The following is a 27,767-nucleotide window of genomic DNA, read 5'->3' as shown; positions in this document are numbered from 1 at the left end:
CTCGTGTCCGCGAAGAGGGTGCAGCACGATCGGGAACACACGGACATTCTAGTCAAAAGGGATCGAGGATCTAGTGGTTGGTTCAGTGATCTCGAAGGAGTTTCGATCTTCAGGAAGGACTTTCCCGCGCCGCGATCTTTCGCTCGAACACGTGGTCGCCACGAGGCGCGCACCACCTGTGAATCTGCGGGCGCGTTTTGCCTCGACGGGTGTTCATAGTTGTTGTCCGATCTGGATCTTCCATCGGACGTTTCAATCTGGATAGTCGTAGAGTATTCTAGTTGACGCTGTCCAGGGCGGATCGGAAGAAGAAGAAGAAGAGTGCCGGAAGTGTGAGGATCTCAGTGTTCGTTGTTGTTGAAACGAGAGTGACCCTCTTCTCTTTTCTCCTCCTCGCTATATCTCTCTTTTCGCTTAGCTCACCTCTTCTTCTATTCCCACCCGACACGTGGAGGACTCTGTGTGCTTGCTCTTGTTTCTCTGTCTCTATACTCTTTGTCTAAACTACGTGGATTGGTGGTGAACTGACGAGTACAACAGTTGGGTGATCGAGAATACCGCAGCAAGACATACGATTGGAAGATCGAGGATCGACAACCGGTGGGAAAAAAGTGAGAAGAGCCACGGAAGTGAACACGGACAGCTACCCCCGGCTTCAAGGTCGTGGAATGACGCATAAGGTAAGTCGATTTACTCTTTTCTTTCGGCGTTTCTTCCCCGTTTCGGACCAGACAGTTCTTCTCTGACTAGGCTCGCTTCGACCGGAGGCGCCTCGATTGAATATTTATGAAGCCGCCTGATCGCGCTCACAGCCGAGAACACCTTCCCGCGAATCCACCGGACGACCACGAAGAAAGCGCGGGAACCTGAAATTGATTGAGACGTCCCGGCCGGACGCCGAAGAAATCCCTGGTCGTACTCCTGCGCCGTGCACACGCTCCTTTTCGAACGCTATACCTCCGTCGACGTTTCTCTTCGATGCCCCAGAATTTTGCTTCGAGACGTTCCAAATGAAGTATCGAAATACGGAAAAGAACGAATTAGATAAGAACACCAAAAAATCCTTATTCGATCTCTTGTAAAGTCTCCGCTTCTGTTGAATCAATTTATTAGTAGAACATTGCTTTGATTAGTCGTCGATGTCCAAACTGGAACAACTGAATTAAAAGAATGAACGAAATTCAAGTTCTGGATTAAGCGGCGATTTTTTAATCCATTTCTTACTAGAACATTGCTTGCATTAATCGTCGATGTTCAAACCAGAACAGACACAGTTGAAAAAATTGTTGTTATTCGCGCTTTCATAAATTCTTCTATTCAACTCTTCAATCAATTTTTGCCTAAAGCAGCTCTTCAACTAATCGCCAACATCCAACCTAAAACGACAAAATCAAAAACGGAGCAAAGTCCAATTTCTAAAACGAACTGCACCAAAGAAATCGCCCTTGTTCGTGCTCTTGTAAAGTCCCCGGCTCTATCTGACTCTCTTATTAGAATGGTTCTTCAATTACCATTAATTAACATTGAAATTCAAGAACACAATTCGATTTCTCAAATCTCTCGTGAACTCTCCGCTTCCGTTCAACTGTAGAATCAGTTTCAAAATGGAACAACTCGTCGTGTAACCGTCTACGTTGAAGCTACAACAATAAAATAAAAAAGCAGAACAGAGTTAAATTTCTAAAACGAACGACACCGAGAAAAAAATCGCCCTCGTTTCACTCCTGTTCGTCTCCTGCGAGCACGTAGAGCAAGCTCTTTCAGTCCGTGAGCGCCACAGAAATCGAAAAAAGGTGTTCGATTTCTAAATCGAGCAACGTCGAAGAAATCGGCCGATTTCGAGGAACTCGCCGTGCAAAAAGCGGGATGACGAATGGATCTGCGGATCGTTTCCCGTAACGCACGACCGGCGAGCGACAAGTTTCACTCGCTCGCGGCCACTCGCGTCTAATTCGCTCGGAACCAGTTCCGAAGTCGCGGGCTGCCCCGCTGATTCCGTGCTGAATCCCCGGTCTGAAAAGTTCCAGACGCTGCTCGCAACACGCCCACGCCCCTCGTCCTTATATCACCGAACAGTTCGTTCTGCCCGGTCAGGCAACGAGACACCGCGAAAGCTATGTTGTATGTTCGCGTTGTGCGCCTTCGCTCGCGCGCGCACGGTTCCACGCCGCGCGCGTTTCCTCGTTCATAAATTTACGCGCCTCCAGGCCGAGGGACTGCGCCCATTCGAGGGTCCCAGAGATAACCCCATCCACTATACGGTGATCGATTATGCCTGACGCGCGAAAACCTTTACCGCTACGCGGATTTTTCGCATATTCCCCGAGCCATTTTCCGCTGGACTTTCTATCGGGTCCTGAACCGGCCCTGTCGATCGATCTTGATGCTCTGCGGAGGATTACGTATTCGGACCTTTTCGTTGCACTGTTTCGTCCGTTGTTCTCTTTTCCTTTGTCTCTGTAATTTCGTAACAATGGCGAACTTCGTGGATTCTGTCTTCGTACGTTTGTTTACTACGGCCTTCGGTGCTCGAAGCACGATTATTCAAAAAACTGTTTTCCGGTTGCTCCATTTTCAGTTCATCCTTATCTTTAGAATTTGGTAACAATGGCAAACGACTTTGTCTGGGTCTTTATGTTCCATGAAATATAAACAGAAGAAAAAAAGCAGAAATTCTGTCGGCAGAATTTTATTAACCTGTTTTTGTGGTCTGACCTGCCCATTATAATCTGACCCTTAAGATCTTCTTTCGTGTGGTATTCTCCGGGGGACTGTTTAAAAGCTGATCCACAAAGTAAAATGACTAGACCACAGATTGTACGCATGTGTGACAAAAATGGCTAGCTAAAATACTGCGAAAACAATATACATTCTCTGCAATTTATTAAAGTTACAATATTATTTTGCGTAAAGATCGGCAGTCAAAAAGCGATGGATTAATTTTTAGTCCAATTAGTCTCGACTAGAACCGAAATGGGCACTGTGCGACAATATATACGATCCTCGAGCAACAGGATCGAGTAGAACTTTCCTTCACGGAGGAAGAGAACGCGGGGCGGAAGATTCTCATGGCCTCGCATGGATATTCGTGGGTGCCGCATAAATCCCGGCAAGTCGGTCGTCCGTCCGCTCTTAACGATCCAATGATTAAATGCCACGAATTCCCCGAACCGCGATACATTATTCATAGTGAAACAGGCCGGTGTTCGATAGCGCACGCAGCCAGGCGGTTACGGGTTTCCGAGGGTGCAGCCACGTTAACAGTTAATTGATAACAGGTAAGCGAAGCGGCGCCTCGATTTTTGTTGTTGAGACCGCGCCACGATCGAAATAGACCGACAACACCGTTAACGGGTCTCCGCGAGAAAACCAATGCGGCCAACCACACCGTGTGTTCCCTCGTTTTCCCCCCTCCAGGCATTATTTTCTTTTATTCGACGCGCGACCAGAGATCGATCTCTCGCCGGTTGCGTTTCGGAGCGATTCCTCCGTGACCTGTCCCGCCCCCCCCCCCCACTCCTATCTCTCGCAATAACTCACCTCGACCTCTTCTTTCCACGGAAATACGCGCGCACAATTAACGCACCACGCCGATAACGAGCTCCGGCCGACCGAGGACGCACCGCGAGAAAAAAGTCGGCCGGTTTATCAATACACGAGAAAGCTCTCCGATGTCGTCCATCGATCGCTAGATCGTGATACCGATTCGGCAAGCTGGCGGCCTTGCCTTATCGAACCCCAACGGTTTAACAAATATACGGCGACCTAATAAATCTGCCAGTCAAACGACCGGTCTCGGCCGTTTTATTTTCACATTAGCGCGAAATTTCAAAGACTCATTTCTGCTCACGCTTTCTTATACGTGAGTCACATTTTCTGATCGGTAATAATTAAGATAATTTTAATAACCTCGCACAGAAGATAGCTTGAGGAACGTTGTCGTAATCGCTGACGCCCTGTTGACGCCAGTGTTGCGTCAACGATCGTGTAGCTGCAAGCTTGAGAGGCTTCCGACTCGGTCTCGTTGTTTCTGTTCTATAAAACGGTAAAAAAAAATCGTACATGAAATTTTTAGGGCTTGTTATGTAGAGGAAGCGTCAGTCTTCAAATTCATGCTAGATTCAGTCCCCCAAAAAAATTTTGCAATGTTTTCAGAGATGATCCGATCTGCCCAATTTTCGAGGCCACCGTGCACCGCAACTGCGCTCCAAATTTTCTGAATAGCAACAGACCAGCGTGTCGCAGAGCAGTCGAAGGCTCGCAGGGACTGAGAGACAGGTCTCAGTCGGACGTCTATACAGAACGGTCCCGGAACTCCGGTCCGGTTCGTCCTCAGAAGCGAGTCGAATTTTTGTCGGTGGCGCGTCTGCGTCGCGTGGGCGTTTGTCGGTTGTCTACGATAGAGGTGGGGTTCCGGCGACGGGAATGAGCTCAACAATGGCATCGCGATACTGCTCGAATTTAATTTGAAAGCAGCGCAGGCCCATTGTACAACGCGTACACGCGGACGTATAAATAGACGTGGTCGGTGCGCGCCTGTGTGCCCACGCAAACCAGCCTTTATGCCACCGAGAGGATCCGCGTCGACGCGAATTTGCATTTACAACCGCGAGCGCGTCTTCTGCGAAAAAAAAAGCGACGTATAAATTCTCGTTAAACGCGATCCACGCTCGCTTCCTCGCCCGGCAATCTCGCCACCCGATGCACGAGATCGCTTCCATATTGCCACGATCCGAGAAATCGAATCGACAAACGATCGCCGGTGGATTGTCGATCGCAGCTCAATGTATACCGGAAGAAAACGGACTTTGACTGCGAGAATATGCTCCGGGGAGTCCCCCGAGGTCGATGGGTATGCATTCGGACTTTGCGATTGCTTGAAAAGTTGGCAGACTTGAAGACATTGTCCGTCGAGCGCGAAACTCGAAACGTTTCGCGGAGGGATTCACTGGGCCCTTTTTCTTAACGATTTTAAACGACCTAGTTGCACGAAACGATTTTCATATAATTTGTTCTGTAATCTATTGAAGAAAACGTGCCTGGACATATTTTTTATCTTCGATTGTTTAATAATATTCGAGGTTTGGACAATTTTAATCAACCTAGTTGTAGTAAAAATCTATTTGTGGGAGATTCGTTCTGCAGTGTATTAAAGAAAATAATAGAAATATTTCTTTTCTTGTACTGTTTATTAGTGTTGGATTTTTCGCCCGAACGAAACCTAATTGTTTCTCAGCTGAATGTTTGTCGAGCCAACGAATTTTTATGCATGTCATGTCACAGCTCATTGTATCAAACGGATGTTTGTGCGAATTCGCATTTCCATTAATTATTCGATAAAAGGCTCTATGCAAGGAAAAAAATGTCATGCGTAGAAGTATCAGAAGATTTCTTGTGATAAACTGAGAATAGTAACATAATTAACGTTCGCCGATCTGCACGTTTCCTTACATTTTATAAACTTGTACGTGCCACGAATGCGTAAGGATCTACAGTCTGGCCATTAAGAGGCTGCAAATATTTATGCAGATTCCTATCTTTATAGGTAGTTGCAAGAAACTGGAGTTGAATACCATTTTATTTCTCTGGGTAAAAAATGGCGGAAAATTGTGTACATCGCGTCGATTAATCTTACTATAATTGTGTAGTCAAGTGAACAATTACGCATTATATGTATTGTGTCAGGTGTGTGGAAAAGCTTTGGTCGTTTTTGCAATTGTCTTTTATTTATACAGGGTGGACAAGGTCGTACAAGGTGTATGTTACCGGTCGATAATGAAGTTGATTATTTGGACACATCGATGGCAAATGAAAACTAAAAAATATTTTTTTGTCAACTGATTCTGAAAAGTGCAAATATCACAAGTCTGGGTTCAGAGCAGACGTAGGCACACAATACCTAAGAAAGCATAAATCTTGTTCTTCGCGGATTAGTGGCCGCAAAAAGGTTCTAATCTGTGAAATAAATCTTGTATGCAACGGGTAGAGTAAATATCGTTGCAACGCCTCGCATGCAGTCTGCATCTCGCGCGTTCGAGGGTCAGCTATAAATACTGGCATTAATCTATAAAAGGCAAGGGCGGCTAGGAGTCTCTGCAGAAGAGAGACTCCATTCTCTAAGAACCTTAAATTAGTAGAAAACGCAACCATTACCGAGAATCGTGTTGGCTCGAGTCGTTTGTTCGGCGTAGGTGTCGCGACGGCTTCCGATCTGCCGGCTAATAGCGAGGGACTTCAAAGGGGCCGTTTCGTGGACGTCGCTGTCGTTCGGGAACCGTTTTATTGCCGTTTGCGCCAGTCCAGAGAGGAGAGGACATTGTTCGAACCTCTGGGAGTCTCTCATGATTGTCGTTGGCTTTCCATTCTCGTGACGACGGTATTCAAATGACGCCGGCACACGTTTACGCATCGGCACGATCATTTTGCAATCGGTAAAAAAAAGGGGGAAGCGATTGCCGTTCACGCAACTCTGCTCCACTTCGCACTTTGCCACCTGAAACTACCTGTAACAGTCCACCGGCACTACACTCGAGGTGTGATCAAAAAGAAATTCTTCTAATGTCACAGAAGCGATCTAATATTATAAACGAATGATATTCGCGGTCCTTATACTCGTACAATTTTCACGCGCTTAAATACAGAAGTCTATAGAACAACTACGCGTAACAACTGTAAGGGATTCGAGGGACTGCGGCCCATGAGGACCGCAGCTGAGTACCGTAGACCAGTCAGGGACGCAGTTTATGTTTATGGTGCGGACGTGACTTTAGGCTATTTTTGAGATTTAGCGGAACTTCCTGTTTTTCGGTAATTTACTAGAGATGTCGTATTTTAGCTAAAGGTCTCAATAGCCGTGACGTACCATAAAACATCTGCGAACCAAACGCGGACCGTTAAGGGTCCTACGTAGACGACGAAGAGGGTGCAATAGAAGTAGCCACTTACCCTTACCTCGCCGCCTTTTCGAGGGCGTATATGAGGCTCAAAGCCTCTCGCGATTGGTCTCCGAAAAAGCGACCGCCCACGTCGAAAAACGATATAACGAGCACAAGAAGGAAGGATGCGGTTGTTGTACGAATAGCGCGAACGACTTAAGATACTTGTGAAATAAACATACTTTGTGCAAAACCTTGTTTAAGCTCATTTCGGCAGATCCTTACACAACATTTTTCTAATTCCAACGATTGAGAAAAATGAGGAACGAGTCAATTAGATCTATCCGATATGTCTACTGTCATTAAATAGAGAAATATCAAAAACGACCTAATTATCGTTGCGACTCGGTAATCACGCGTACATTCATCGCACAGGATTGGCGCTAATAATATCGATGAGCGTGCAATCGGCATGTATCATCAAAATAAGGATAAAGGAGGATCTGCACGAGGCTGAATAATAATCCTCTCGTCGACACGAAATAGAACTTCCGCTGAAAGGAAAAGCGAATTTCTCAAAAACTGAACGTATCTTAACAACAAACCTACCAGTGTCGACTAAAATAAAATATCTTAAATATTTTATTTTACAATTATTGAAACTAGAAAGACGCATTCATAGGTAATAATTAGACCGCAGATTTTTATGCATTTATGGCTTATAAAATTTTTATATTGGATTTACAAAAGCTATTCCCACTGAGAATAATATTTCATGGGCCCCCGCTAAAAAATTGACAAAAATTGAAAATTGCAGTCTAGCAGTAATTATATAAATTTCTTCAGCGAAGATCACATTTGAAATGAGACTTCCACAAAATCTGAATAAACTGAATCTTGTCGTTTTAAAGCTCGGTTTGCCAACAATCTCTGCGCGATTTCCGGAACGCTCCGCGAGGTTCCTTTGACAAAGTGTTCCAGCTGTCGCGGAGCAGCTTCCTCGAGCGGGCAGAGCGTCTGTCCTCTCCGGGATTACGTTTTAATCTTCGACGTGGACAGGGCCAGAAAAAGAGAGCGAAGAGGGCGGTCAGTTTATAAGCTGGTTTTTTTTTCTCTCGAAGCGGCTCGCGATTCGTCGGGAGATCGTTTCTGCCGGCTGCCGTGCCAGCTGAGAGAGCTGACATTTTTACGAGCGCGGCGCAATCGCGCGACGTTAGCACGGCAGTGTAATTTTTGTCGCGTCGGTTGATTTACGGCTACAGAGTCGAGAGGGGGGTGGGGGAGAAAGGAGAAAAACATCGAAACCCCTGTAACCCGTACAACAAAATTGCGCGCGATCTCGTCGTCGGCCGTGTTACTCGCGTGTCACGAGATCCCGCGAAATCGGTGTAATCCGCTCGCGATCTGTCCGAGAAAACCGGGGCGAGAAACAGTATCGTTCGATCGAGACACGCCACAACACGTCCTTGGTCGATCGGAGAACAATTCCGACGTCGAGAGGCCGCTTTGGCGGCTTAAATTTGAGGCCACGGTTTACATTCGTGACGCAAGCACGATAATCGAGGCGATTCGCGGACACGAAATGACCTGGCGATACGCGTTTATCCGACGACGATCGCGAAACACCGAAAAACAAGCCAACTCTCGGGAAAAGCGTATGAGCTTCCCGCAAAAGATTATTGACATTTGCGCGGTGCTCGCGGACGCGATAACAAGGAAATCTATTGAATCAATACCTATTCCCCATCTTCAAAACTGTAATAATTCTAAAATAAAAAATGTAGAACCGGAAGGTTAACAGCTGAACAGCAAAACATCAATTGATCAATATTCCTTTACCTGCTTCCAATGGTGTTACAAGAGCATCAACAAGAATTGCATAAATATAAAGTAGTGATCGATAAAAAAAACGATAAATACAGAACAGATATCGCAGCATTTCTCAGTAACCGTTCGTCCGTCGTCGATACCGTTCACGCGGCGGAATAGATCGCGTTGATCGTCGATCACCGGAGACCGGAAGCCGTGCATCAGGCGATGGTTTCACGGTTGTGCGAAAAAGAAGAAGAACTTCTGGATCTTCCAGGAAGCTGGTAGGACGCCCTAATGGTCGTCCGATCCGGTCCGAAATTGCTGGCGAGCATCCTGAACGAGGGCGTATAGTTCCCCGGCGTCCTTCCAAGGCCATCGGTAGCCGATCATTTGCGGAACAAGCATAAATGAAAGGATCCCGACGACGGTTCACGGAATCGCAGGAAACTTCGGCCTTGTTTTTGTCGAGGATCGCTCTAATCATATTTCTCGTGTTCCCCACCATTAGAGAATGATCTGATCCGATTCCCGGAGGCGAGTCGATCATCGTTTCCCCGATCTTCGCGTTTACGCAACGGCGGCGGCGCGCGGCGTCGTCGTCGTCGTCGAAATTTTACTGTCAAATCACGCGACGATCGGCAACCTAATTCGTTCCTCGGCGTTCCTCGAGAACTCGGAATCGTTCGATCGAGATCGTTGTCGCGATCCCCCGATGGAAACAGCTGGATCGATCGAGTAGAACCTTCTACGATCGCACAGCAATGTCTCGATCGGGCAACAAATCGCGCGAATCATCGCGCAGGTGCATACGCTGCGACAGTCGGAAACGATTTCGAGCGTTTAAATGGAAATCGAACGCCTCGTCGCTCGCCGCCGAGCGATCACAATGTTCGATCGTTCGCTGCCCCTTCTGGAAAATCTTTCCCCGAGTCATCTCCGACAAACTCGGCCGCGAATGATTAAGAGAATCGCGCCGAGTTTGGAGAGGACAGCTAACGACGCCGAGCAGAACAATGACGAGGACAAAGAGCGAGGTCCGCAGGACCTTCTTGGTCCTCTCGGGAATGACCAACCCGATCGATGAATGTTTCCGAAATTTCCAAATGCAGTTCTGCTTGCCACTTTTGGATGCTGAAGTGTTTGCCCGGACTGTGGCGCTGCAATTCTTAATTATTCGCATTAGCTATTCCTCGTCAATTTTAATTAGCCAGATTTGCATACACTGCTGCTCGCAGGTAGCCCGACACTAGGATCTTTGGAGAATTATGACTTCGTGAATAGACGTATAATAATCCAACTGGACTCATTTTACAGCGTGAAACTATCTCCTTAGTTTATTTTTTAAAAACCCTAAGTATTTTTAAGAACGGAAAGGTAGGGACATAGTTTTCTCTCGTCGACAATTTTGGCACTTTCAAATTCCTCTGCGGGGATGGCAAAATTTTTTCACGCTTGAAGCTACAACAGATTCGAAGACTGAAACCTCCTCTTTAAAATGACGCCTCAAAAACTGCTATACGATTTTTCCTAGCTGTTTTATTAAACTTTAAAGAGTGTACATGTTGCACGTTACAAGCGTAATAACAGTATACGCGACATACAAAAATGTTTGGTGTATCAATCCTTAACAAAAAAGTCATTGACGAGACTCAAATGTTAATTATCGAAGTGTAACACGTAGTTACACATTTAACACTAGGTTTACGAACTACTAAAAGTGACTATTCTACATTACTTTTAAAAATAACAAGAATTTATCTATCGACATTTTTGGCTATTCCTTTTTATAGTATGTACCCAAAGAAATAAATTTGTTGAATAATTTCTCATGAATGCATCTTTACAATCTCGGTAATTGTGAATTAAAAGTATTAGAAACTCTCATTTTGGCGGGCCCCGTAAACTTAGTGTTAAAAATCACTTGAATCGGTGATGATTGAGTCTGGAAGGTTCCATGGCGGCGAATCGCGGTTACGAACGAAATCGACCGAAAGGCCCGGTTGATCTATGCAACGATCGGCGCCGAAATCAGGAATAGATTTTCATGAACTTTCCTCTCGGTCGTCGAGCATCGGTTGGCCTCATTCTCCGCTCTATTCTTTCCGCGATTCGCCTTTTCCACTTCCGCAGACTCGTCAGTTTGACGTTATCTCTCGCGACGTCCATCCCTCGATCTCCTCCGGACCTGTTTCCAACGCAGCCTCGGTTCCCCGACCGTTTTCTCATGAAATATTCACGCGCTGCCCGAAATCATCGTTCGATCATTCTTCTCCTTCCTATTGATCAAGATAGATGGTCAGCGGTGACACTGGGTGATCAAATTATTAGAGTCGCAGCCCGAAAAACATATTCATTAACCGTAGTGAATAATCTTGTCCACAGTTAGCGGACAGTAATTTGCAGACATGAATACTGCATTCAAAAGTAATAACTAAACAGCGGATTTTTATGCCAATAATTTTTATTTTGCATAAAGATCCGCAAAGATCTGTTAGTAATTTTAATAAGCTGGAAAGAATACAACAGTTCAACTCTTTAAACGTTTGTACCGATTTGCATTTAATTCATTCCTTGTAAAAGTGTATAGAATCCGCAGTCTATTTATAACAATTGTGGCTAGCCGTAAAATTAGAGATTAATTATTTGAACACCAACTCGTCAACTTGCGCAATTGATCGTACTATTCTGATCCGGACAGATCTTTACAATCACTAACTATATCGTAAAAATCCGATCGTTTCGGTTCGATATGAAATCCCGTTCAATTCGTTTCTGGACGCGATCGAGCCTCTCAATCAGCCGAAGCTCGCCTAACCCGGACCACAGTGCTACGCATGGATCACGATTAATCACATCGTCTCGGTGCTCGATCGAGCCGGATCCATCACTCGGCGCTGCCACTAATATCGAGCGGACGCATTAATTAAGGGACGCTTTCTAATACGTCGAATTGAATCACGGCGGGTCATCGATCTCACCTGGCGTCGCTCGCGGGCGTTCCCCGGTTTTCTAGATCGGCGCTCGTTTTCTCATCTGCCGCGTGGTTTCGCTCCTTTTAAACCCTTCGGCCCAAATATTCAATTGAACGAAAAGTTCCTACGTTTTTTATGAGGTGTCTCATCAAGATAACTTATTTGTAGTTATTCTTTTGTCGAATTTTCAACCGTTCATTTCACCCCCTTAAGGATTATGCGATAAAGATAGAACTAAGAAGTGGCATAACGAGAACTAAATACATTCCGAGCCATTACCAAGCGAGGATATTTTCTCAATTGATTGTAACAATAATTAATTTTAGAAATTTAACTCTGGCATAAATGGTCTTAAATATGTAATCATTTGAAAATTTTTTAAATATGGTACTTAATGGATTAAAGTGAATTTGGGCAGTAAAAACTTGCAAAACCAAAGTTTTATAATGGTTTTAATTTCCGGGTTGGGGATGTACCCTCGTCAGACAATGTTCTCTTCCTTGCGATGAAGCAACGTGGCGCGTTGCTCGGGCAAAGGATCAGGAAAATGGAGGCATCGCGTTTCTACGAGGCCCAGCAGCGATCCAGAGAGAAAGGCTTGCCGGGAAGACCGAAGGGAGGGTCGGAACAAAGACATCAAACGGAACGGTCCGCCGTTGGACACGGCGATCGAGCAGGCCGCGATCATTTTCTCCGGTTTCTCGCGAAGCGGAGCGGAGGTTGGAAAATGCCCGCTGGCGGACGTCCGAGTTTGCGAAACCAGGGTTCGCAGACAGACACGCCGCGGAGCGGTGCATGCCGGTCGGACCGGTTGGCTGGCCGGCACACGGCCGCAACCTCCGTGCAACCGATTTCCTCGGCAACCCGACGCTCTAATGACATTGTTTCGCTTATTATCGCGCCGCGGCCCTCGCGTACCACCCTGTCGAAACCGAGACTGACGAGGGTCTCTCTCAAAGGAAACTCTCTCCTCTCTCGCGACGGGACGAGAAAAGCGAAGAGCAGTTGCGCGGCTACGGACACGCGTTGGAACGCTGCATCCTATGCAGTGGTCGTTTTTGCGATTCGCTTGAAAGTGCGCTCTGGATGCCAGCGCTCGCTCCTCGATATGCGCCGCCTTTTTTTGCGAACTAATAAACCGGCGAGCGGCGAGGAAAGTTATCGGGCCAGACTCGTTTCGATTTCAAAATGAGTCGATAATGGAGCGGTTTCGCTTTCAGCGAGGATTACCGGGGACGTTCCTCGAACCGTTTCTTTCCGCGGCGTGTCTTTCTTTTGTGACCGATGCAAATGTCATCGCGTTGAAACGCGCCTAACGAGCCGAGCGAATAAGGGAACACGGATTCCGGGTCTGTCCGATCGATTATATAATTGGACGATCGTCGACCCGATGCGACACGAAAGTTACGCGCGGGAGTCTTCAGCTCGAACCCGTTTCGATCAAGTCACACGGAAGAAGTGAAAAATAAGCCCTCGTCAACAAATCATTTTCTTTGATTTTACCTTGCTTTACGCAGAATGAAATTAATCTCCTCGCGCCCACCAATCACTCGCCTTTTTTGAATGCCAACCGAGCGCGCATATATCCGTTAATAATGCGTATCAGTTAAACGAATTATAACAAATAAACACATGTAAAAGAAATTCCAAGTCTCTAAACGCTTTCGCAGCCCAAAGACTCACGTGCAACTTATCATCATCCAGCAAGCCCGAGACAATGGCGCGCCGCCATCGGTATTCTTACCGCGGTACGCTGTCATTATTCAAACCGTGCCAAAAAAGGCAAAATCTCTTACCGGTGACGTCACGGTTGTCCATCACATACCGTTCATTAAATTGTACAGTGGTAATTGCTATAATTGCTCCGGCGGCATCGGAGGAAGTCCTCCGGAGGATTCGTTGCGAGCAGACTCACTTTCTTTTCCCGTTTCCTACCACACGTGCCTCTTCTTCTTCTCCTTCTTCTTCATCTTCTTCTTCTTCAGGCTCGTTTCTATCCCCCTGTCCTCCTCGTGCACGGTGTTATCGCGTAATTTGCAGACAAATGGCCGTTACTGTTGCCAGATGGGGCCTAAACGCGTTGCGCGAGAATCCGTGAGAAAAATTCTCAGCCGAGCATTGTGCCAGGCCCTCGATCTACCGTCTATAAATGGCATAATCTTCTTCCGGCGGTCGGCTCGGGTTGGAAATATTTGGCGAATTTCAGCCGATTAACGTGTACCAGCTTGGAAACTAGGCGACTCCGGCCGGGAAAGCGTTTAGGATACCGACGCCGCTCGATTGTCTTCCTAATCGGCCCATTATGTTCCACGCTCGTGGATCGACACACTTCTCGGAATCATCCGAGGCATCTTGCTCGACCCGTTCCCGTCTTCCTTCTACTGGCTGCTTCAGAACAGACTTGGATGCTATCCAAACAAACTGTTTGAAAAATAACGCCTGAGATACTGCACAATAGACTCTTGGCGATAGACTCTAGAACAATTATGATGATGGACATTGTGCCTTGGTTCTCCTCTTGTCTACTGGCTTCGATGCTAACATTTTTTCGTTCTTAGACAAATGTTAAGAATTATTAGCAGACTGCGGATCTTCGTGAAAAACTCGAAGCCTTCCTGAGTCCACCGTTAAAGACACGAGTCAAATAAAAATTCTTCGTTTAATAACTGTAATAAAATAAGAACGCTATGACAGTACCCTTACATTCTAATATCCGTTACGCATGAATCGAATGCACAATTTCTCACGACCAAAACATTGTTTAAAAAATTGTGTGCATGTATTCTGTCGAGTTGAACAATCGTTGAATCTCCGCCATCTCGGATGGACGCCTCGGACGAGATCCGTTCGTTTCCCAGGTTTCCGATCCGTTCTCCGGTGAAAAGAATTTCTGTCGAGGACAACACCACCTGTCTTGAGACAACCTGTACCCCCTACCCTCTCCCCATTGTTTGTCGAACCAGAGTCCGCGAGCGAGCAAGCAACTGGAATCCCGCCTCGCGGTGAGAGTATAAAGCGAAATTCCAGCGGCGTCGATAGTTTAGGTTTCATAAGGAAACGCCTGTGCCGAGCGCAGCCGTTTATCTAAATCATAGAGCGAGAGAGGGAGAGAGAGAGAGAGATACCGTAGAGAAAACCGGCGAACGTTATCTCGACACGGAGACGCAGAAATATATTTCATACCGTCTGAAATTCTGCGGATCGCTGCGCTTGAAAATCTTCGACCGGACGGTATGTCTCGATTCCACTTTCTGTTCCTCTTGAATCCGCGTTGGCGAACGCTTTCTGCTACCCTTGGGGATCTGGCGAACACCTGCCGCCTCGAATTGCGAAATTTTGTGCCGGCAGAAACGCTCAAGGAACGTTTCAACCGAACTCTCTTAACTTCGTTTCGGTCGACGTTGAGATCTGGACCTTTCTGGGCCCTACTCCGTCTTCTGCATTTTTCTTCTCGATATTTCAGCACTGTTTATGCTCGCGGACTTCTGCGCAAAATGATGAGAATCTCGCGCTTTAATCGCAAAGCACAGGAGCTCAATAAAAATTAAATTATTTTGCCTAGCGTCCGAAATCATATCTTTTCATGGTTTAATGTTAAATTAATCGTAAAGTCTTCGAATCTACCGACCTATTGTGGGAATTATTTGCAAGAATAAATATTAGGGAAAAATAAAGGCACTGTAATATGGCAGAACGTTTGTGGAAAAGAATAAACGACACTTACATTTTATACTGATCCCAATTCAATTAAGCAAAAATTACCTGCGAACAGTGAAAGATGGGAAAAGGCTTCCTCGCCATCTGAATACAATTCCGCCAAGTTTAAACATTGTTTTCGAGTTGATAAATTAACAGCACCGAATTTGATGAGGCTCTATAAGATATATCTCTAGTGTAGACAGTGCTCTATCATTTTTCGTTTCTCCAAATAAAGTGCTTTGATTTTAACTGGAACAAAAGTTGCTCGAGCGCAAGAATGAACGGTCTAACCGAACGAAAGTAAATTCAGTTCAAAGGAAACGCAGGCAGTCTTGTAAAAGCGACTTCCGTGGCACGCAGGGTTGGGAGACGGTCGGCAGAAGGTGCACCAGAACTCCTGAGAAACCGTAGTCTCGTTGAAAGACGCGAAGCTATTATCGGGAGGATGTCCCGCGCGGACAGAGGAGTCACGGATGATACGTCGCTTCCTTGGAGCCCCGGCATTGCAGTCACCGCTGCTACCTGACAGCATTGTCTTCCCCTCCGATCCTAATAGGCAACGCTTATTAGGGTCACGATGTCTGTAAAAGTACCGGAAGCCGGCTCCGGGAGCCTTCTGAATCCATTCATCGCGATCCCGAATGGAGAGATCGACGCCGTCGACCGATAAGGTTAGTGAAGCGCGGCACGAATACGTTTTCAAGGAAACGGAACAATGAAACATAGAAATCACTTCCCTTTTCGTCGATCCTGATCGAGGCTGATCCGACGTGGTGCGATTCGAACGCAAGAATCAACTAAATTGCAATCGCGTTTCAGAATATTCCGTGGATGAGCGGAATCAAAATTACATGCGGTCGATAGAGTGCAATTTGTTCATGGGAAGCTTCGGTGGTTTAAAATCGATCGACGGTAAACCACAATTTATACTTTCTTGCAATAACCGCAACTATAGTGCACAAGGTAGTCTACCATTCGCGACACAGTCGAGAATAGACGATTCTGTGTGAAACAATGATCCAACTAAATGATCCATGATCGACTAAACTTGAATACGAACCACAGTTTATAATTAGACTGTAAATCTTCAGGCAAAAGTCTATTTTCTTAGACTGTTTTAACCAGATGAGTACGAGCTAGAAATTAATTTCAATCGCAATTATTTTCCTCAAGAAACCATATTAAATACCGAAAGAAGAAAAAACTATGTACTAATCTCTTGTTATAAAAATAAAAAGGTTAATCTAATAATTGGTCAGCGGATCATTGTGCAAAATAAAAATTGTCTTGCAGCAATCTGGTGTGAAATAGAAATTTATATTCTTTCTTTGATTGAAAATAATCTAACAGCGTTTTTAAATTCTTTTAATGTTTTCACTGTTTTAAATTCCACCTGCTCATGTTTATCCTAAATGCATAAAACCCCGTGTCTATTAATAACACTCTAATATTGTTTAAGTGCAGAAAATGCTCTATCTAAACATCAGTAAAAATTCGTGAGACGCGGCAGGCGTGTAACAAGTATCTCGTCTGTTCATGGCTGACCGTATCTACTTCTCGCGAGCATTCAAAGTCGACGTCCCTCGTGCGAAGAAAATTGGTTCTGTCGAACGAAGAAAATTGATTCCGTCGAACGAAGAACAAATAAAGCTTGCTTCTGCAGGTGGAATCGCTTCCGTTCGGTTTCACCAGCGTCGCCACCGGTACACCCAGTATACATCCGACCGCAAAGTAGACTCTCCGTTTCAGGCGTGTCTAACTAGGGACGGACAGTTTCTACTAGGCGAGGAACACTTTCTCAACCCGAACCAATTTGCGAGGCTCGTAGATTAGTCGCTCGTATTTATTCCCGTCCGTCTTTCATCCGTCGATTTAAGGTCTGCAGGCTGGCTCGGTCGGATCGGTCCGCGGCGTAATTAGTATTTCACGGAAAAGAAGAAACTCTCCGGGTACACCGGCTCGCGAGCAGGACGTCTCATTAACGTTGGCGAGTGCACCTATCGTGCCGATACGATCGGTACGCGGCCGACGCAACGATAATGCTCTTTCTCCAGCTTCTACTCGCGTCTACCATTTCTTCCGCTTCTCTTCGTCCAGCCATTGGTCCAGTCTCCCTTTTCGACAAGGTTAGAAATTTTGAGTCACTCTTAACTCGCCAACAATCCAATCTCGTCAACTCTCTCGATACCGATTTTCTTGCCTGATTAACACTTACGGAGTCCTAAAAGTGCCGATTTTTGTCATAATATACGTCCGAAGAATTTATTACAGTACGTGCTACAATAAACGATTCTAGACAATAGTAAGTTCTACTATTTAGAATGGAAAAAATTGTAAAATAGGTAATCTGAAATCATCTGATCAGTGGTATTAATGGTTTAGTGGTGATATTCCTGAATAGGGATCGACTGATGCGTCTGATCATTACCAGCCAATTCTACTTCTTGAAAATAGATGCGCAGGAGCACCTGAAGAAAGGGACACACTGGAGCGTAAAGAATTACAATAATTCTCGAATTAAAAGAGCATCGAAAACGCAACTGCTTCGTCCAACTAACATTCTAGCACAAAGACCGTCAACTTTTTCCAATTGGACCGTACTGTTGCCCATGTTCCCGCGATTTCTGCTCGGGTCACAGGGGACCCGGAACCGTGCAAAGGGAAGCGAAGTAGATGGAATAGGGCCCCGAGGAAAGCGGGGGTCGAAGGGACAGGCGAAAGGAATGGTGAAAGGTGGTAAAACGATACTTGGGATGCTGGCGGTCGGTTCCTGCGCCGGCTTAATCGTTTTCGATGTTACTTTCATTCGAGCTGACAGGCGACACCGTTCATTATTCATCGGGCTGCGCGTTTCGTGGCGCCTTGCACCGGTCACTCGGCCAGAATTAATTTGTCGACAGCGTCCCGCGTACACGCGAGCCGTGCGCGTGCATCGCCGATTATCCGCCGATTATTATTTATGGTGTCGGGGCCGGACTGACAGCGAAAAAATGCGAAGGCGTTACTCGCGATCCAATCGGATCCGATCGAGTCCGATCGAATCGATCGCGTGGGCGCGATTCGCTCTGTCGCTTGGTCTTGAGCAATTGTTGCTGGAAGTAACGAATAAATTCGGTGCAGTTCCTGTTCGCAATCACTGCCGATCGATTCATCCGTGGACGAATCCCTGGATTTACCGCGGATTTTATGCGTTTATAGCAAAAATGAATAGGCGAAACACAAAACTGTGAAGACGTTACGCGAATTTAGGAATATCATTGTACTACCTTAAACTCGTTGAAATTATTGAAAGAAAAAATGTATTTTTGTGCAATTCCTATGTGTTACAATTTTTATCTTGCACAAAGATCCGCAGTCTGGTCGTAATAAATATGTTGAAAGTTGGAGATGTTAATTTGTAAAAAGTTATGGCCGTCTCTTTAAATAACTTTGCGACACGACATATCGTCAGGAAAGACCTGGTATAACACCGAAAGCCACAAAAGAATCGAAGCAACATATTCGACGTCCAATGTGCAACAGCTTCGGCAGGTGCACGGAATACTGCAACCGACAAAGAACATTGTGCCACAACGTTTAAAACACGCGTCCTTAAATCACTCGTAACGATGTGTACAATTAAAACCGAATTTGGCCGGCGCGCGTTAATTTACGGTTCGCCACAAAGTATCGGCATCCGATCGGCCCGAATGTTCTTCGTGAATGTTCACCTGTATCGACGAGCCAATTTAGGGTGTTATAGCGGCCGAGTCATTGGCACCCCGGGTAATTACGGCGATGACGAACGGAGATGCTCGGGCTGTCCAGGGCCAAAACTCGCGCGACGCACACGTGGAGCAATAATTTCGCGTGCGAATTCAACGGCGCGCGGTTTATCAACGACAGGACGGTGCTTAAAGCGGCGCGAGTCGTAATTAAATGCCGGCACCTCTCCGGCCCCTTATCGGAAAGAAGGATCAAAGCCTGTGCAACCAGCAGAGAGACACGGATCGATGCCTCTATACCTTCTCCCCTCCTTTTCGTCGCGCATCCTCTGCCCTGGGCCGATCCAGGTGAAGGAAGACAGGTTGCGGGGTGCTATTGAAATCGCTCGAAAATTACAGGAACAAATTTTACACAAGAAACGACTGAATACATTGTGCGAATTTTTTAAATTTTGTTTGGGACTTTTTTCGAAGTTTAACGTGGGGTACCGAACCGAGCTACACGATCTAAGTCAGCCGTGAGGGGTTCGAGGAAACTCGAGCTTCCTCGGTCGAAATGAAGTAAAATAGAAAATTTCGTTTTTTAACACTTTGACGTCTACTAGGGATTGGGAGACGAAATTATTTGTTTAGATTCAGCATCGTAAATCTTAACCATTCAATTTTTATTTCGTTCCATGCGTTATTTAGATTTGTTGAATTTTTGAAGCTGCTAGGGCGGCATATTTTCAAATTTTTCCAAGACTTTTACTATTTTGTGCTTCTTTGTGCAGTCTAATGATAGTAATGCAAGAATGAAGGATCTGAATAAATATAGAACTGTCGCTTTCAGTGTCCCGTAGATTTAACGTAAATTGCACGGGCGCGTCTTCATCGACGGAATTGTCTTTCGTCTTCTGGTCGCCTAACAATAGATGCTTCGCCTTCGCTCAGACAATAAAACAGCTCGTTAAACGTTGCATTTGAATATCGTGGCTACACATGTAAACACTGTGCATCTTGCTGTCGCGCTGCACTTTCTTCAGTTCTTTTTCTGTCGAACGAAGAGAAGTTGCGTCACGCGAAGAAGAAAAGGCAGACACCTCCTTTACAGTAAAAATGGTTGTACAAAAAGTTCTTGTAGGATACCCTATTTTTTGGTTGTACACTTTCATTCCAAAATAAAATCAGAAAATAGTTGAATAGTTTCCCTTTGGTGAATTGACGAGGGTCAAAAATGGAACTGAAGAGCGGTCGAATAAAACTGAAGGAAAAATACGAAATGGTTGAATTTTCGCCCTGAAGAACGTACGAGGATTAAAAATGCAGGAGGGGAGGGGAGTCGAATAAAACCGAAGAACATACGATAGTTAAATGGAACTGTATTAAATCAGAAAATTGTTGAATTTTCATACCGAGGAGCACACGAGGGTTAAAAATGGAACTGAAGTGAAGAACAATTAAGTGTCCACTAAAAGAGCGAGCAGGAGCTTGGTCGAAGAGCCGGACAAATATTTCCCGTCATAGAACGAGGTCCCGAAACAAGTGAAAGGAAGAATCGAGAGTCGAGAAAACGTTCTCGTACCCCGAAGGTTGCAATTTTGTCGCTCTGGTCCGGCCCTGGAGGCGTGCTCATTACCTCGCGCTCTTGAGCATTCGCCCTCCCATCGGCGGAATGTGTAATTACTCGATTCGAAATTGCGCATGGGGAGATTCCCGGCGCGCAATCGTAAATTCGCCGCGGCTCCCGAGGAACGTCGTTCATTTTTCACGAATCGAGGGGGAACGGGAGCGGGTGAGTAGCATAAGTGAATGCCAGGAGAGAAATCACACGGCAAGGACGCCTCGGCGCGACGGGAGAGGGAGCAGTGACGAAGGGTGAAAGAGAAAAGAGACGCAGAGAGAAACACAGAGAGAGAGAGAGAGAGAGAGAGAGAGAGAGAGAGAGAAAGAGAGACAGAAAGTTGAACCACGCCCGGCTCATCCCGACTTTCTAGAAACCGAAAACTGGATCGTGGATCTCGGCCGATCTCGAGCGACGTCGCCTCGGTCCGGCTTGATTCACGTAACAGATGTCAGTCCGCGAGGATCGTGCCTCTTTCCTTCTTCTTATTTCGCTGGTCGTTCCACGGAACCAGCTACCGTTTCCCGAGGACATTACTCACGAAGTCGCGCCGGAGAAACTCCACCTTTCGGGAGATAAACCGCCGCGCTCCGCTCGTTGCCAGCGCTCGCTCGAGGGAAACGAAATTCCGAGAAGCGAGCGGTTCGCGATTAAGTTACCGGAAATCTGCGAAGGTCCGAGGAGAGCGGGACACCAACAGCAGCTCGTTAAACCGCACGACGATTCGAACCCCGGAAAATATCGTCGGGCCCGTTTCGGCCCGCTCCAGCCCGCCTTCAGATCGTGCTATCTAAAGTGGACGCGTTACGTCGTAGCCCTCGCGAAAAATCTGATTAGCTGAGTTTCTCCTACTCGCGGACGGCTATCGAACGGGAACAGGGGAAAGTACGATATGCAAATACAACCCGATCGGTGCCCTGTCTAGACGGATGACACGCTGTCTAGCTTTCTTCCCCCTGGAAAATCAAAGAAACTACAGTAAGGCAGATGATCTCGATGGCGGGACGGTTAGGGTGGACGCGTTACTTTCTGTTCATTTGTATGACATGGATCCATTTTCCTTGATTCAACGCCGTACGTTTTTCAAGGAGAAAATTCAACCTTTCCTTGGTTTCACTTCAGTGATATGTAACATAATACAGTTGGCACTTGTAATGAAATAAACACGACTGAAGAACTTGTTTCGTTCGGTAAAAAGAAGAGGAAGGCAATGAGAGGCGACAAAAAGTTAACTTACCAGTACGATGCGGATTCTATGCATTTATCACAAAAATAAAAGATGAAATTAATTTCAGAACATGTATTATTTTTAGATTTTTAAAGTTATTATAGAAGGAATGTTGATCTGCTGTCTCTTGCAATTGGCGCAGACGATATTTATTTCGCACAAAGACCCGATATCTATTTATAATAGGGCAATCGCGTTCGTTTATCCTTGCGTCAGCCAATATCATTAACGAACCAATTTCCCACGTCAAATTTGTGAATAAATACCATGATTAATTCTTCGTCTGCTCGATCAGAGTACTTGTGTACAGCGTTATTGAGCCAGTGCTAGACAAGCAACGGGCGCCAGACGTTTCGCGAGAGGCGAGAGGCGGTTTATCTCGGTGTTTTTACGGTTAACGACTTGTAAACGGAGCCGTTCAACCGTTCCGGATCATCGGTCGTACGGGACCGGGGTTTCAGAAACGTACACTTTCGATTCCGAGCCGGACACCGCGCCTAGCGTCTTCGCATTCCCCGCAATTAACGCTTTTCACTATTGTCGGAGCTTCTCGGTTTTGCTCCTTTTACGCTGTTAGGTTCTTGCTCTCCTAGAAGACACCTCTCTCTCTCTCTCTCTCTCTCTCTGGTTCATCGTCGCGACGGCGTTCATAGTCGACGAGTCGTACTCGAGCGGATTTCTCTTTCGTCGGAACCGGACGAGCGAGGATTAGCTTCTTCGGTAACTGGATCGTGCGTCGCGTGAAACGGCTGCGTCCCCGCGATTTCTCGGATCGACGACGACGATGACGACGAAGACGGCTTCCTTTATCAAGACCAGCCTCCACAGGCGTGTATGCGCGCGCACTTTCGCAATTCGAAATACGTGCGAACCCGAAGACGCGCGCGGTGCAGAACGCTCGAACCGCGCCCGGAGACATCGACGCTCGCGCAAGCGGTGCGCCCAGTGATTTCAACGCCCGATTAGGCGAGACGATCATGCGGCGCGAGATTCGGAGAAGCCTAGGAAACCTAGCGATTTTCTATGTTAACTTAACATTTGTTAGTCCTTCAGGAGAAACGTCTGTGCATCTGACTGCACCAAATATTGAAATATTCGTTACTAGACAGAATAAAAATTGTCAATGAGAGACATGATATTTCAAGCAGAGTGAAAAAATGTCAAGATGTTATCTGAAAATTTTGAAGTAAGACAAATACTCGACATTTATTTCGTCCGCACATTAGCGTCTGCAATAACAGGTTTAATTCAATTGCCGATAAAAACCAGTTACAGACGAGACACGTTATATTGAACATTATCTACAAGATCCGTTAATAAATACGACTTGTTCGCGAGATTTCAAGCAATCGAACCGACAACCATCAGACCGGACAGTTAAATGGATGTCAACTGGATCTCGGAGCCGCGGTATTTCGAAATCAATAAAGAACCGAGTGACTTTCACGCGGATGTACGTTTAAGGGCGTCCGCTCCGGATGGACCAGTTTCGATGCGCGCTCGCGCGGATTGCGGCGTGTCCCTGAAAATTATGCAAACGAATCTGCTCTCAAGGATCACGTCTGCTTTCGCAAGAGCGACAGACCGCGGTCGGGTGATGTATGGCTCATTGATGAAGTTAGATAGCACGTGCCGCGGCGGATAGAGATTCTTCGATCGGTAGCATGAGACAGATCGGTGCCCGTCGCCGCGTGTCAGTGGCCCCTCGAGCTTCTTCTATTCGCGTTTCTCTTTTGATTCGCGGAACAGAAAATGAAAGATCGAAGAGCTTCCTCGATCCGTGGAAATAGAATTACAAATTCTATTGCGATACTGTCAAATTTGACAGCGCTTACCTTTACATAAGACTGCCCCCCTTAATAGACGCTTCTTAATACACGCCTTGCCACGTGTCCGGTCTCTCGGACACGTTTGTTTTTAGTATCGGCCGATCTGACGTCGTAACAGAAAAATGCGAGCAGCGTCCGAGAGGCGATCGGTTTCCATGCGTTCGAAATCATTCAACATCGCCTTCGAAAATCGTATCGTCGCCTCCGGCTATGTAAACGATTTATCAGTGTGGTTGACGCCTCCGTCCATCGAGCTCTCGGATTTAGACTAATAGGCTGACCGGCCAGGCCGAAAGGAGATCCTTTCACTAATGTTTCCAAATCGTCGTCGTCGTCTGCCAAACGATCATCGCTTGCGATCGTTATCTCGACAAAGACAGGCTTAACGCGTCGCGCGATTCTGATTCACGACGTCGTGCCGCCGGGCTTCGTTCGACGACCGAACAAAAAAAAACCGATCGCGTATATAATTATCCTCGCGCTGCCTCCGCTCCTCCTTGGTACAGATTCTTTAATCGATTCACGATCTCGAAATTCGTACCGGATTAATGACCGTTGCGCTGGAGAGAAGAGAAATGGCGCACAAAATTAAAAAAACGGTTCAGCCCTTTTTGCGAAAATCTACGTTTTCAAGAGTTTGTTGCATAGATCTTCAAGCCTCTCTTGCTAAATTCGACACCCAAAAAATGACATTTGTGTATTAGTTTCAGTCTAATGTGATAATTAAAAAATAGAATGAAAACAATTTTTTATTTTTGCATAAAGATTCGCGGTCTATTCGTGATGTGCAATTGGGGGGACTGTAGAGGGGTTCGCATATCGAAGACGAAGAGGAAGGAGAGACGAAGCTAACGGATTCTTCTGTTTGTTTCGCAGGTCACCGCGAGCCGCCAGCAGGAGCCAGGACAAGGGTGACAGAGGCGGTGTGATGAGCGGATATCTCGGTAGCATCACCCTGCCCCCGACGTTGCTGCACGACCCGAAGTATCCTCCAGCCATGCGGGAGAAGGATTCGAGTCCTAGAAAGATGCCGGGCCACATCAGCCCGAAGCAGGCGAGCATCTACCCGCTGAGCGTCCGCGTGCCGGATGTCGAAGAGCTGCCGTACGACTTGAGCCACGGACACGGTCGTGGCCTGTCGAGTCCGACGAACCAGCAACACCAGCAGCAACAGCCGCACATGAGTCCTGCGGCACGGCCGCCGCAGCCTCACCATCAGGACGAGCTGGACTGCGAGCCGTTGGATCTTCGCGTGGATCACAAGAAGGAGCGGCTGCGGGACGAGAACCAGAACGAGATCGAGGTGCTGAACCAGAACAGCCTGGGCACCGGTCTGCCTTATCACACGGTGCTGTTCCCTCAACACCACGCCGTCCATCCGTTAGTACTGGAAGCCATGTACCGGTCCCACCACCACGGTTCACCGGTGCCGGACCTGCCCAAGATCCAGGTCAGAGCCCTGCCCACGATGGTGCCGTTGCCGCCCAACAGATTCTCCTCGACGACGTCCTCCACGTCGTCCTCGTCCTCGCAGGCCGTCGCGAGGATACCCAGCCCCGCGACCATACCGCCCCAACAACAGCCCCAACAACCGCAAAGTCACCCGCAAAGCAACCAACAACAGCAGCAGCAACAGCAACAGCAGCAAGCCGCCTCGAACTTGCCGCCGTACTCGATCAGCGTGCAAGCTGGTCTGAAGCCGAAGGACAGATACTCGTGCAAGTTCTGCGGCAAAGTGTTCCCCAGATCGGCGAATCTGACGCGGCACCTGAGGACGCACACCGGCGAGCAGCCCTACAAGTGTAAATACTGCGAGAGATCGTTCAGCATCTCGAGCAACCTGCAACGCCACGTCCGCAACATCCACAACAAGGAGAAGCCGTTCAAATGTCCGCTCTGCGAACGATGTTTCGGCCAGCAGACCAATCTCGACCGACACTTGAAGAAACACGACGCCGACGGGCCGACGATACTCGACGAAGTTCGCTCGAGGTACCACGGTCAGTTGCCCAGAGCGGACGAGTCTTACTTCGAGGAGATCCGCAGCTTCATGGGCAAGATCACATCGCAGAGACAGGGGATACCCTATTTCCCAGGACTGCTGGGACACGGGGCGGACGATTTCAGAAACGACAAGCAACAACTCCAGTTGGAGGAGAAGAGGGGCGACTCATCGTACTTCAGCGACAGGGATAACCTCAGCTCGAGGTCGAGCAGCACCGCCAGCAGACCGGAGAGCGTCCAAGAGGAGCAGAGGGAAGTCAGTTCGCCGCCGTTGTCGCCCGGAAACAACACCTGAGCCGAACTCGATGGTGTTTCCAGGTCGATTAGTCGAAGATCGAGGCGTCCTTGAGACGTCCTCTCTGACGGGAAGTCCGAGCCTGTTCCTGTCGGGCCTAGAATTAGTGTTAGGAAAAGTCTTTCAGAAAACTGGCTGCAACAGACTCTTTTGCGGACCGTCCAAGTGGCGACGGGAATAGAAAGAAGCGTGCCGGAAGAGCATCCCACGGGACCAGGAGTCTAGGTTAAGTAGACGATAATGTCGACCTAAGCACCGATCTTTCACCGCCTTGCCTCGACAACTGTCGCTGGTTCCGGGGAAGCTTCCCACAGGATAGAGTTCGCATCATTACGAAGGTGTTAGGCATGCGAATTAATTTGTGGCCATTTGATTTGATACCATTTGATAGCACATTACATACCGGCGACTATTTCTTAATTTTTGAAAGATCAACTCACTCTCGGTAAAAGCTTCCTTTCGATACGTCAAAATTATTGAAAGTCCTATCAACACAAGACTTTTAACCCCTTCCCGTATTTTAACGAGTCTGGCTTTTGATGAAGATTTTGGCACAAGTGTAAACATCACGAGTAGGACTCGTGGAGTGAAAATCTGGCAAACGTAAACATCACGAGTCACAGATATCACAGGTATTTACATTTCGGTTCGTATTGTGACTGTTCTCGAGCCTCACTCTGGTCTGTTTACCGCGCGTTGACCCCTACCGCTTGGGCCCGGACTTCGTCGAGGTAAATAGCACGGGAAGGGCTTAATAGTCTTTTGAAAACCAAAGATCAACAGTTGAGAATTTCCCCATAAATTGCTTGGAAACAATTTCTTCGTTTAAAAGAAGGCTTCCAGTAGATAAATTTAAACTTACAATTGACTAACTTGGAGGGCCACGAATGAATTCGCACGACAAACGGTAGTCAATGATTCGAGGCATAAGCGAGAAGTATGAGATAGCAGAAGACGATCCTAGGAGAAAAGAAACGACAGATTTAAGGAACAAAGCGACAGTTATCGAAGCACGGCCTGACCGGTCGTTCGTTCGCGGAGTAGAAACAGTTGCGATTTTCGAGGGATCGGCTCTCGATCGCGTCCAATGGGTTCTCGAGCGACTTCGATCTCGGTCGAACTGGTCGCGGCAAGAAAACGACACTTGCCCAGGTTTACGAGCTAGAAAGTGAATTTCATCGGGGCCCGAAATAAAACAGAAATCGACGAGCGGAATCGGCGCGGTTTCCCCTCGGAGCCCTCGCAGAGGGTTCGACGGCCTCTCCTCCGGTTCAGCCATTAAGCTCCACCGTTAGAGAAAATCGAAAGACCGGGGATCGAAAAGGGAGACGACGGCGTTTCCGCGTGAAAGTCGTCCGCACCGATGGAATTCGACGAGGAGGAGCGTGATATCGCGTTGCAGATTTCGTGGGGAACGTGGGAAAGAGTCCCGGTTGATATGCGTGGACATGGAAAAGCGGCGGCTCGCTTCCTGCCGACGATGATCAGCGAAAAGGAGGAACGATCCTCTTCCTCGCTCGCTGAAAACTATACCTGGGGCGAAACGATCTAATCGCCTTCCTTGACTCTCCGCCGGCACTTTCTAACCGGGAGGTGCTCCGACCTTGGCAGCAAGTGGTTCACTTTGATTAACACTATTTCTACCGTGGTTCTATGTACGCCTATCTCGACTTATTCTTTTAGGCAGAATCACCCCCTTTCGATCCTAGACTGCGGATCTCTATGAAAGATAAAAATTGTCTGCAT

At 47.0% G+C, this 27,767-nt stretch overlaps 1 protein-coding gene across 1 annotated transcript; it reads left to right on the top strand.

Moving 5' to 3' along the window:
* The first annotated feature begins 542 nt into the window (after positions 1-542).
* LOC143359718 (uncharacterized) lies at positions 543-26,151 on the top strand. Its single transcript, XM_076797866.1, has 2 exons — positions 543-680; positions 24,599-26,151. The coding sequence occupies exon 2, from the start codon at positions 24,651-24,653 to the stop codon at positions 26,019-26,021; it is 1,371 nt and encodes a 456-aa protein (XP_076653981.1). The 5' UTR covers positions 543-680; positions 24,599-24,650; the 3' UTR covers positions 26,022-26,151.
* Positions 26,152-27,767: the final 1,616 nt, after the last annotated feature.

Source organism: Halictus rubicundus, chromosome 12 (genome assembly GCF_050948215.1).
Source record: "Halictus rubicundus isolate RS-2024b chromosome 12, iyHalRubi1_principal, whole genome shotgun sequence".
NCBI classification, from domain to species: domain Eukaryota; kingdom Metazoa; phylum Arthropoda; class Insecta; order Hymenoptera; family Halictidae; genus Halictus; species Halictus rubicundus.
This window is presented reverse-complemented; position numbering and strand designations above follow the sequence as displayed.